Raw genomic sequence first — 12,117 nt, 5'->3', positions numbered from 1 at the left:
TACAGCACAACCAGCCTAAACTTCAGTTCATATTGGCGTGGTCTTTGTTAGTGAATTAGGCAGCTGAAAGTTGTTCTGACTTCACGTACTCTCCTGCCTCTGTTTGGCCAAATTTTTAAACGCAGTTTTGTCCAAAACTATTTCAAAGCTTTGAAACTTTAAAATACACCGAGCACATTCTTTCAGGTTTAATCATATGTTACAGAAACATTTATTCCCTTCCAGTGTGTGACAGAATAAACACAGAATATCAAAGTCAAAGTCAGCTTTATTGTCCATGCTGCTATGTGTACAGGACATACAGAGCATCAAAACTGCGTTTCTCTCTTGTCCAGAACAGCATGGACACGAGTATAGTAAAAGAAAAGTATATAAAAATATAAATATATATAGAATAGAAATATACAAATCTAAAAATATATACAAGCTTAAGACATCTGTGAGGCAATATGGCCCAGTGTAAATGGAATTATTAGTATAAATATAAGTGTGGTAATATGGCAGTATGGACAGGATTTACAGTTATTTACAGTATACATAAACAATCAACAATGAAATATTGACCATTAGACTGTACACAGTGCAAATGGTGTGCAAATATATTTCATGTACCGTATCCGTTATGTATTCAGGTTCTGCTGAAGTTGCAGTTAAGTACTTCGTTCACGTATCATCAGCTTGATGCTGTTTCTACCCTCAGCTCCTTTTGTCCACAAATTTCTCCTCCAACACCTCTCATGGTCGCTCACTGCCACTGGGATGTGTGTGAATAGATGAATGAGAGGACAGCGTTGGATTCAAACACTACAAATGTCACTTCTTTTTTTTTGGTCATTTTACTGAGTTTGTGTCTTGCAAACTGCTGAGTGCGAGACCTGGACTGAACTTTTGAAGACAGTGGAGACGCTAACCTTCCCTATAAGAGTTCAGAGTTATCCACAGAAAGAGGAGGAGTTTTCCTCTGGATGTAAAACTGACACAGATTGTTCACATGCTCGAACTGAACCCAGATAGATGAACTGGAATTATCAAGAATAATATTACTGCCATAAAATGTGACTAATCTGAAGAGCTGCTCGGAAAGAAGAATTATAACGCAGATAACGAGGTCAGAGTTCCAGCCAGTCAATTAATTGCTCTTTTGACCCTGATTCAACACAGATACATTTCCTTGTTGCTCGTATATATAAACACTCTTCACTCCACGTCCTGCAGACACAGAGAGATCTGACTCCGCTGAAGCAAGTGAGACTCTCCTATCCAGACTCAGACACTCAGATAGATACAAGTCGTCACTTGTGCATGTTTAACCTCTTTGCTTGTGTTGCAGGAGTTCACTTCATCACTGTAAAACAATGAGGGTCGCTCTACTTCTGTGCGCCGCATTCGCTCTGGATGCTGCAGCAGGTGAGGCGTGAAGCAATGAAGAAACTTTTAAAGGGTTTTTAATGGAAATACTGTCGTGAAATGTCTTTTTATATGTTTCTGAATATAATCTGCTGTGGGAGGGAACCCCAACAGGTTATTCTGAGCATGACTACAAATCTAATCTTCTTCTGCAGCAGGTCCAGTCGAGAAGATGACGGACGTCCAGCAGCCAGGTGAGACAGAACATCATCTGAAAGACTAAATTCAAGCTTTTCTCTCTGGTTCTTTAGACTCAAGTTTGCACTTTGACATGTATTTTTAATTGAATTGTTAGCTCTGGTTGAGAAGGAGGAGATTGTGCCTGTGGTGGAGGAAGATGGCGGGATGGAGAGAACAGTCATCTGTCCCAATAACTGGGAACTATTTGAATCCAGATGCTTCAAATTCTTCCCCACACCATCGACCTGGATAGACGCAGAGGTAGAGCCTGACACTCCACTCCATAAAATGAATATGATGATAGTATACTGAATATTTGCGTGTGTGTATATATCTTTCTACATCTTTATTTCTTTTTTTACAGAAATATTGTTTGCGTTTTGATGCCAACCTCGCCTCCATCCATAGCTTAGAGGAGTACGATTATATCCAGAAGTTGGTGAAAAGCAGCGGCGGTTATGCCAAATCCTGGGTTGGTGCCACTGATGCAGTCGAGGTATCCAGCGTTTAAAATAAATTCCCCTAAAATCTGTGTCGGTGCTGTTTCAATCATGTTTGCTAACTTCATTTCTTTGTTTTACAGGAGTCTCAGTGGTTCTGGTCTGACGGATCAAAATTCGATTATCATTTTTGGGGTGGGGATGAGCCCAACAATTTGGGCGGCAACGAGCATTGCGTTGAAATGAATGACAGCGGTACAGTGAAGCAATATTTTCTTCAGTGTCAGTTCTTGAATCAGTCTTGAGTCTGTCCGCTCTGGCACATCATATTAATCACATATTTTTCATCTGACTTTTCTCTCTTGTCTCCTTTTCAGAGGACCTCTCCTGGAACGATCTGCCCTGTGACACAAAGCTTCCCTTTGTCTGCGGGACAAGACCATTGAAATCATTGTAGAAAATAAAGTTGTTGAAGAAATCACGTGGTTCATTGAAACATGTGAAAAAGTGTTAACTTCAATAATGAAATAAAGTAAGAATTAACTTCTGAAATCGCTTTCTGTCTTTGTTCTTCAGTCAAAGTTTATGAAGTAGATATGGGCATAAACATTTCACAAAGGTTCATGACGGAAACACTGAGAAATAAAATCACTTGCGAATGTTCCACTTATAAATTAAAAGCTTTTAAAAGTTCAATCCATAAACTACACAGGAAAACAGATATAAATCTGTAATATAACGTGTTTAGGTGTTTGTTGGTATGCACTGAATGGCTGATAAAGTGATAAATGATCTTACTGCACTGCATTTCACTGAGGAGAGAGAGAGGCAACTGTTGGGCTGGTTTACATTCATCAATAATCATGAAACACGAGAATAAAACTGCACGATGTCAGAGTTTTAAAGAAGTTTTCATCAAAGAGGAGGAAATAAAACATGCAGGGTTCTTTTTTTTTCTTTTTACTGTGCAGTCAATGGAATGTAATATTACGGAAGCCTGGAAGGGACATGGAGAAAAATTCAGTGGCAGTGCAGTTTTGCGTTATCTTGCAAAGTTTGCAGCTGAGGCTGCCACTGACTACAGGTATCTGTTGTAGTTATGTTATTGTCTGACTATTATAGTGGTTGAGAGATTAATTAAGAAAACCTTGCAAATTAATGCAGAAATCACATGATGGAAATGCTACTTCAACACTGACGACTGTCGACATGCTGTGGTGTATCTGACTAAAGATGCAGCACTCAAGGTGTGCTAACTTTGCAAGATAACGCAAAACTACACTGCCACTGAATTTTCAATTTTTTTCCATGTCCCTTCCAGGCTTCCATATAATATTGATCAAACTGGATTTATTCATTACTCAGATCTAGATCTTTGTTACAAGTTTTCAAGTTGTGATAACTGTTAGCCTAGTCAGTTTTCCTTTTGTAAAGGTTGTCGAACTAGTCTGCACCTCACAGAATTAGAGGTGCATGAGGAGGCTTTGTTTCAACACATGATAGTTAAAGAAAACTTCAAAATGTCAAGAAAATTTGCTGCTTATTGTAGAATTGTTTGGATCAGCTCTTTCTCTCACTCGTCATACATCTTTTCCACAAGTTCGCACAGTTCTCAGGTGTCTTAACGACATGTCTGTGAAATTATTTGGTTAAAATTCCTCACAGATCAAGCACAGCAGCCCTCTCTGGACCCCATCTGTAACGCTCAGTGCTAAGACCGCAGGTTTCAGTGTCTGTTCTAACGAACCTGAGTTTGGCTTCAGGCTACCATGACAACAGGTGAGCTCGAGCACCGAGAGAAACATGGTTCTGGTTCTGGAATATGTTCAGGAGCCCGTTAGTGATGTCACTAGGGGCTCAAAATCTGAACAGCATGTTTTAAAAGACAAGCCACCAGAGACCGTGTGGCTACAGCAGCTCACGGAAAATGGAGGTGGTTGTGGGGGGGTGTCATTTATTTTTATGTTTTACTCTGAGTTTATGAAATCTTTTAATTCATGTTATATTCCATTTGTATATTTAATTTGAACACACGCACCCCGTCAGTCAAAAACTTTACAGAGTCTTGCTAAATCCTGCTACCCTGGAGGTTAAAGTCCTGAATCACATTATTCGACCGTCACTTTGTCATCAGTCCAATAACAAGCTCAATCATTTATTAGTTTTATATCAGCAGATACGGGATCTGCCTTTATACACGTCGCCCTTCAGCCACCGTGTCTGCCAGTCAGTGACGCCAGTGTGTGCTGGGAAGGCGTGTGATTTACTGGTTTATCGTGAAAAACTTGATGATAATGACATGTACTATCTATATCGTGTATGATATGTACTGAGATTAACAGTAAATGCTCTCTGAATGATTATATTGATCGGCTATTGACAATGGACATACTGAAAGTCACGTGTGATCATTCATTAACTCTATTTTATTTTATTGTAACCGTGACAACAAGGTTAAAAGTGAGGCTAATGTTATTTCGTGTCAGGGCTGACCTTCAGTGCTGTCACTTCTCTTCTTACCTCTAACAGATTTATCATCTAAATTTTTGTCTCGATAAAAACACAGTTCATTTTTTAAATGAATAAACCAACACTAGTTTGACTGATTTTATATTGACTACACATTTGAATGCACATTTTATAAATGTCAGAGAAACATTCAGACCAGATGTTTGAGCACAGTCACCTCAAATCAAACTGAACACTCGTTTTAAAAATACCCGGAAATACATTTGTGATTAGAGCAGACCTTTTTCAGCCAGAACAGGCATCCCCACATGTAATTCATTTTAAAAATGTGTCACACTTTAAGCCTGGCCTATAATAACTTTATATTTATTTTATTCACCTTTTATTTCACCTTATTAACGTATTCATATACTGTGTTATTAGCCTGTATATGTTTTGATCATCACAGGTTTCATGTTTTCATTTGAGATCATCGCCACACAAACAACATTTCCCAACAAAGAATGAACTGCTGTGTTTTTGTCCCTTTCCCTCCAATAGCAGCTAGTCACGTTATGTTACGTGAATCATGTCATGGGAATCATTTATTTTGTAAATAGATTTAGTCAAAAGGAGCTTTTTATTACAAATCACTGCTTGAAAATTACTCAGTCATCATTTTTGTTATATTCTCAAATCCTCACAAATTATTTTAGTGAAAATTGTCAGTTGTTATGACAAACATTAGTGGACCTCCTTGAGTACCTCTGTTGAAGACCCCTGGACCTTCAGCCTGTCATTACTGGTGTGTTCTGCATTTCTCTAATTGTGGGTTTACACTGATGAGCTAATAAGTAAATTAAATATACAAATGGAATATTTACAGTTAATTAAAACGATCTCAAAAACACAATAAAAATAAGATGGAAAAATAACAACAGGAACTTGATAAACCTTGAAAATGATAACTTTGAATAACCGATCAGTGAATTTCATTCCTTCATGTAAAGATAATAACAACTAAAATGAAGACCCAGTTCATTTCATGCATGTAATTGTAACTTTGACATTATCTCTTCTAAATGAGTTTAATTCACCCTTTTCAACATGACTCATCAAAAGATATTGTGAGAAGAACTGGCAGTCCAGATATGATAATGAACTGAAACAGGGCTGCTTATCACAATGTAATCAATTTTATTGCTGATGAAGAGGAATTTTGGCAGAATAACGAGGAACTTCAACACCATCATGAGATCAAACTTCATTGATGATGATAATGGTGGACAATAAATCAGCTGAACTTTGCTTCCTTCTGGTTGACTAAGTATATAAAGCGCACTTCTCAGCCTGCAGCTTCACAGAGCCTGCAGATTTCACAACTGAAGCAGGTGAGACTTTTATTTGAACGTCTGCATCAATAGCTGAATATTCAGATGCACTGAGGTCAGATTTTTAAAATGATTTTATTAATTTTGAATTCTTTCATTGCAGCACTCATCACTGTTAAACATGAAGATCGTTTTGCTTCTTTGTGCCACCTTTGCTCTGAGCACTGCGACAGGTGCGATCAGCTGTTTTTGTCTCCTGCATTAGCAGTAACTTTACCTTTGATTTACCTGAAAATTAACTTCAGTTGAACTTTTTTCCTCCACAACAGAGCCAGTAGAGGAGGTGGCAGCTGCTCAGGAGACGCATCCAGGTAAAAGAACTGCAGCAACTTTTACACAAAAGAAATATTTATTATTTTTCTCTGTGAGCATTAATTTAAAGGAACCGGACTGTGATCATCATTAAATGTATTTATTTTTTCCTTCCAGATGTGGAGCCGCCGGTGCAGATGTTGGACAGGATACAAGAGAAGGAGGAGGTCGGAGTAGAGATGGGGTCCGTCTTCCCGAGGATCACCTGTCCACTCGGCTGGGCCAGATATGGAAACAGATGTTTCATCTTTATCTACACCCAAAAGACCTGGGCAGAGGCAGAGGTACACCCCTGTATTTTATGTATTTCATATTTGTTTGTCAAGAGAACAAAAAGGGTTCATCCTGTATCTACGTGCATTCAGACTTTGTTATTTTCTTCTTTTATAGAACCACTGTTTAAATATGAATACCAACCTCGCCTCCATCCACAACCTAGGAGAGTACGATTTCGTCCAGGAGGTCGTGAGGAGCAACACTGGTCGTTTTACTGAAGCCTGGCTTGGTGGCTATGATGCTGTTAAGGTAGAGAAGAGAAGACTGAGTTTAAAGTGAAGCTGTCAAACAAACGTGAGCTCCTTGCTTAAGCATGAAAATGATAATCCAGTGGTCTAACATCTCTTCCACCTCAAAAAACTTGTTCTACAGGAAGGCACTTGGCTCTGGAGCGATGGTGATTCGTTTTTCTACAGGGCTTGGGGCACTGGCCAGCCTGACAATTATCATAATAATGAGCATTGTCTCGCAATGAACTACCCAGGTACAGTCTTTTAATAACCTGTTTATGAAATCAAGTGACTCAGTAAAACTGCAGCAACAACTTCTAAAATACTGACTGGAACTTTTCTGTCTCTTAGGTGACTACTACTACTACTGGGGCGATGAGAACTGTGGGATCAGGCTTCCCTTCATCTGTGCAACAAGATCAGTTTAAATATTAAGAATTCAGGAAAACCTTTATTCTGAAAAATAACAGTATGAATCACAGGAACTGATGATGATGATTCTGTTGTTTCTCAAAATGGTTTTGGGAAATTGTGGAAAACAAAATTACAAAATAAATCATGATGAAAACAAACCTTTGTTTTTTCTGTGTTGTCTGTGGTACAAAGCAACGCTGCTTAAAGAAATCTGTCGTGTGCTTTAACACTTTATCCTCCATGATGAAACTAATTCATCTAAAATATTTTTATTTTATAATGAAGTACAGTAAGTTTCATGCCCTGGGATGAAATTATTGTCCTAAAACCTCGTACTGAAATTGTGGTGTGAATGCAGGACGTTGAAAAGTAAATGCTAACTTCACTGGTGGCTTAATTTTTTATGAAGAAGCAGCTGCAGGAGGATAAAAAGTTAGAAAAAGTGCTTAGTCTCAATCAGCTGCATCTGCACCTATACATACTGGTTGCCATGGCGATGGTAACTGTTGAGTTAAACTCCTGCATCAAACAGTTTTGGTAAAAAAAAATGGGTTTTTTTTTTCAATTTTAATAGACATTAAGCTCAAAGGCACCAAACTTTGGCATATTACTTTGGACAACACCCAACACCGTCTGACAGGAGGACAGTATCTAATTTATGTAAAATAAGTCTGTGTGTTTAGTTATTGGATGTAAACTCTTCTTAGGATGCTGTAAAACCTTCAGAGACAGAGGAGAGTGTTTCTGTCGCAGCCGGTTGAACTCTGCAGTTCCTCGCTCGGCCTGCGTGGCGCTGTTCGTCTCTGTGGCAGTTTCTTTACGCCCTCTTTGAAGCGTCGTCTGTCATTCACGGACAGCGGCGCGCAGAGAGAGTCAGAGCTCGAAGGTAAACCCACAGAAACACTAAAAATGAGTCTTTGTTCACGCAGGTAAGACTCGCTCAGAGTCACTCACCTGTGCTTTGTGTCCGCAGCTGGGCTGTTGACTCTTTAACGGTCTCATGTCGCCTTTAAACCCGAAGTCACAGGCGAGCTTAGCTTAGCTTAGCAGTGTTAGCTGACGGAAGGCCTCAGCGGTTACACCGTCAGCTCCGTGAGCTCGGATATATAAATATATGTAAATATATATAAATAGATCTATAATGAGAAACTAATTAACACGTTACACCTGATCAGCATCACAGGAGCTGTTCTACTACAGCAGTCTGACGAGCTGAAGCCGAGGTTAGCGGTGTGTGAACGGTGATGGGAGCCGGGAGAAGTGTCCGTTAGCCCGGGCACAGCCGCCGCTGCTGCTGCTGCTGCTGCTGCTGCTGCTGCTGTGAACTCTGAACAGAAATATATAAATTTAAACTATTAAAACATGAAACATTCATGTAACATTCATGTAACATTAACACAAGTTCTTCTAGACTAATGTCACAAACAGCCGGTATAAGATTTTTGTTTTTCTGATCGAGCTAACGGTCATTAATTTAAATTTAACGGTCATTAATTTAAATTTAACGGTCATTAATTTAAAAATAACGGTCGTTAATTTAAATATAACGGTCATTTATTTAAAAATAATGGTCATTAATTTAAAATAACGGTCATTAATTTAAAATAACGGTCATTAATTTAAATATAACGGTCATTAATTTAAAAATAATGGTCATTAATTTAAAATAACGGTCATTAATTTAAATACAACGGTCATTAATTTAAAAATAATGGTCGTTAATTTAAATATAACGGTCATTAATTTAAAATAACGGTCGTTAATTTATATATAACGGTCATTAATTTAAAATAACGTCATTAAACAGAAGATAACGGTCATTAATTTAAAAATAACGGTCGTTATATTAGAGATAACGGTCGTTATATTAAAGATAACGGTCATTATATTAAAGATAACGGTTATATTAAATATAACTGTTATTATATTAAAGATAAGGTTAAAGCTTTCTCTCATATGTTGGCATTTGATCAATAATTAGTTTTTCTCTGTAAACGAGCCATAAAACTCTTCATCTTGATGACACAAAGGCTTTAATGTTATATATTTTCTGTGTCTAAACGTTACGTATTGATCTGAAATATATTGATACACAAATAAAAAAAGGCAGTATTACGAAATATGTATCAGATAAGAGCTGTTTGAATTAAAAGACTAAGCTGCACATCAAGCTCTGATATAAAGTGACTAAAGCTGCTACAGTTCAATATTCCTGTAAGAAACATGAAGGTTATGATGTTATTATAATATTGTAATATAATCAGATTTAGTTGGAACTGTTTATTTCACCATATTCATTATTATTATTTTAATAATAATAATAAATTTGATTTATTCAGTTATTTATCTAAATGTCTATAACCATTACCGTGTTCTTAAATATTATTTTTACCCTGCTTTGTTTGTGCCTCTCTGTTAGGGCACTTCGTAAACATTTTGGGAATTTTTAAAGTTGGAAACTTTACATGGAAATTGAAGATTGGCTTAAATTTAGTTTGGGAAACTGTATTTTCATAATATTGACTAAATCATCCAGATTTAATCCAGGTACACTTGAATATCTGCTGTTCCTCCATCATGTACAGATGACTTCTGAACCTGGACCGCACTGTAGAGCCCAGAGCACACAGAGTGACCAAAACTAAACGTTCTACTTACAAATAAATCTGTTGAAATGTTTTTTAAATTGTATTTTGATGTCTGCTTATGACAAAACAACATTTTTATATTTATGTTTAGATTTGATACAGTTAATTCCCATACTTTTTTTATTATTCCCATGTAGTTTCCGATTTGAAATATTTCCAAAATTCCCCGTCTTAACTTCCTATGCTTCTCTTTCTGCTTCGTTGTTAATTTTCCGTATACTGAAAGTCTGTCTCTTCACTCACTGCTGCACTCGGCGTACGAACCTTTACAGTTAGAAAGCGGTGACGTTTTTAAACCTCTGCTAATCGCTGCGTCGCTAATGGGCGTTAATCTGCTGCTGTGGCAGCCTTCACTCTCCTGTGACACACCTGCCACAACAGCATTAATGAGGTGACACACTCATGATGATGACGCCTGACTCGCAGTTGATGTTCCAGTTCATCCCAAAGGTGTCAGAGAGACTAAATGTGTCTGCTGCTGTTTATTTTTCACTGATCAAACTTTTTACATCTCATTGTGTGAGCAAACAAAAGCTGTGATCATGATTTGGGCCATAAAAGTTGCACAGATGGATAATCTGTTGTCTCTGTTTGTTATTGCTGCAGGTTAAAGTTGAGGGCCATGGCTCGTGGGCAGCAGAAGATTCAGTCCCAGCAGAAGAACGCCAAGAAGGCAGCAGAGAAGAAGAAAGGTCAGGGCGCGGACCAGAAGACTGCAGCAAAGGCCGCACTGGTCCACACCTGCCCCGTCTGCCGGGTAAATACAACCCACCTGAACTCTGATCAGACTTAGACAAGTTGATATTTAACACTTGTTGTTGTCTCGATCAAATGTTTTGTCTGAAAAATGTCAGAAGAATTAAAAAAAATTGATAAGTTCTGATCAGTCTAATTTGTTACCACGAGATCAAAAGATCTGAAACCACGACTCCTTTGTTTCCTTTTCAGACACAGATGCCAGACCCGAAGACTTTCAAGCAGCATTTTGAGAGCAAACATCCCAAATCCCCAATGCCTCCTGAGCTGGCCGACGTTCAGGCATGAAGAACTGCTGACTGGACCGGACCTGAACCTGAACCCGGGGTAAGACTGACTGTGGTGACCTTCTCTTAGACCGTATTTGTATGAAACCCCTCAAAGTTTCTACATCGTTGTCATCAAAATGTTATCAGATCTGTTAAAGTTCACCCAAACTTCATACCGAGTCACTGTAAATATTTCAAACAACATAAACTGTCACTTGCAGATAAACAATGACCACGGACTAAACGTTGAATCATGGCGCCTGAAGGAAGTTGATGACGAACACTGGGGGACCCGTCAGTATTCATGGACAACGGGTTGCGACGGAGGGAGGGGGTGGATGTGTGTATGTGCTGTGTACATGTGTGTTTGTAAGAGAAAAAAAACAATAACGACGGGGCAGAAGTACACCAGCACCCCATTTTATATTTATTATGTACAACTACCTTACTATTCCAAATGGGGGAGGGGACCGGCGAGATTGCCTGCTAACACTGAATAAAACTATCTTGTGACTAATGACCGGGAGTTGTGATAAGTCTGAAAAGGCTCCAGTGGGACGTAAAAAAATCAACATTTGAATGTATGACAAGCTAACAGCTGGTTGTACCGGGTTAAACACTTCAGAGGAAATGACGGCACATTCAAGGCCCCTACGATAGATCACTCATCCACAGAGGGCACAGCACTGCTGTTGGGTTTAAACTCCAATCATTTTATTTCCTTTTCACTTGAACAGAGGCAAAAATTAGGTCCATAAAATGAGTCTCCACAAGCATTGGCCTCTTTGAACGACTAAAACCTTTGTGCAACTTTAGATTTTCTGGTTGTTGAAGGTAAATTCAGGATATTAGCTCCTGAGGTTCATGTTTTTCTGACTCCACAGCGCTGCCTCCTCTGTGCTGGAGTCCACATTCAGTAACACCTCACAACAGTACCTCACGTTACACACAGCTCATAGTAAGTTTTTTTTCTTATGCTAATTTTAATGTCGACCTTCTCTGGCATGTTTCCCAACATAATCTTGGCAATAAAATCATCTTTGTCCCTCTTTAGTTCAACCAGGACGAGATTTATTTTGAAAAAACAAACTTTATTTTTTTCTTGTTGCTAACGCCCCGTTAACATATCCTCGTTTACGCTTTCAGCTGTTTGGTTCATTGATTGACACATTTGTTTAGTAACTGCCAAAATGATTTCACCGCTGTTTATCTTCGTTTATTCACTAGCAGGAAAAATGTCACTAATTTGCTCTCACTGTATTTTTTTTTTTTTTTTTTTTTTACCCTTTTCAATAAATTGAACAATGTATTTAATGTGACCCGTCTGCCCAGCTGATTCTGTGCTC

At 38.3% G+C, this 12,117-nt stretch overlaps 3 protein-coding genes across 4 annotated transcripts; all 3 read left to right on the top strand.

The window, feature by feature from the left end:
• The first annotated feature begins 230 nt into the window (after positions 1-230).
• Positions 231-2,579, top strand: LOC104931590 (ladderlectin). 2 transcript variants are annotated; one of them, XM_019270773.2, is made up of 7 exons: positions 382-1,245; positions 1,331-1,407; positions 1,563-1,601; positions 1,703-1,848; positions 1,952-2,083; positions 2,171-2,282; positions 2,405-2,579. In XM_019270773.2, exons 2-7 carry the CDS (start codon positions 1,356-1,358, stop codon positions 2,482-2,484), a joined length of 561 nt encoding a protein of 186 aa, XP_019126318.1. In that variant the 5' UTR covers positions 382-1,245; positions 1,331-1,355; the 3' UTR covers positions 2,485-2,579. The 2 variants fall into 2 exon arrangements, with proteins under 2 accessions (XP_027142498.1, XP_019126318.1); XM_027286697.1 differs by having other exon boundaries at positions 231-1,407; positions 1,566-1,601.
• Positions 2,580-5,758: 3,179 nt separating this feature from the next.
• Positions 5,759-7,239, top strand: LOC104931589 (ladderlectin-like). Its single transcript, XM_027286704.1, has 7 exons — positions 5,759-5,866; positions 5,970-6,039; positions 6,136-6,177; positions 6,296-6,462; positions 6,569-6,703; positions 6,827-6,938; positions 7,036-7,239. Exons 2-7 carry the CDS (start codon positions 5,988-5,990, stop codon positions 7,110-7,112), a joined length of 585 nt encoding a protein of 194 aa, XP_027142505.1. The 5' UTR covers positions 5,759-5,866; positions 5,970-5,987; the 3' UTR covers positions 7,113-7,239.
• A 618-nt stretch (positions 7,240-7,857) lies between these two features.
• LOC104931588 (zinc finger protein 706) lies at positions 7,858-11,954 on the top strand. Its single transcript, XM_010746629.3, has 4 exons — positions 7,858-7,984; positions 10,353-10,503; positions 10,695-10,829; positions 10,993-11,954. The coding sequence occupies exons 2-3, from the start codon at positions 10,369-10,371 to the stop codon at positions 10,788-10,790; spliced, it is 231 nt and encodes a 76-aa protein (XP_010744931.1). The 5' UTR covers positions 7,858-7,984; positions 10,353-10,368; the 3' UTR covers positions 10,791-10,829; positions 10,993-11,954.
• The last annotated feature ends 163 nt before the right edge of the window (positions 11,955-12,117 follow it).

The sequence above is a fragment of the Larimichthys crocea genome, chromosome XIII (genome assembly GCF_000972845.2).
Source record: "Larimichthys crocea isolate SSNF chromosome XIII, L_crocea_2.0, whole genome shotgun sequence".
In the NCBI taxonomy this organism is placed as follows: Eukaryota; Metazoa; Chordata; class Actinopteri; family Sciaenidae; genus Larimichthys; species Larimichthys crocea.
The sequence above is the reverse complement of the archived record's forward strand: the minus strand, read 5'-3'. Positions and strand labels throughout refer to the sequence as shown.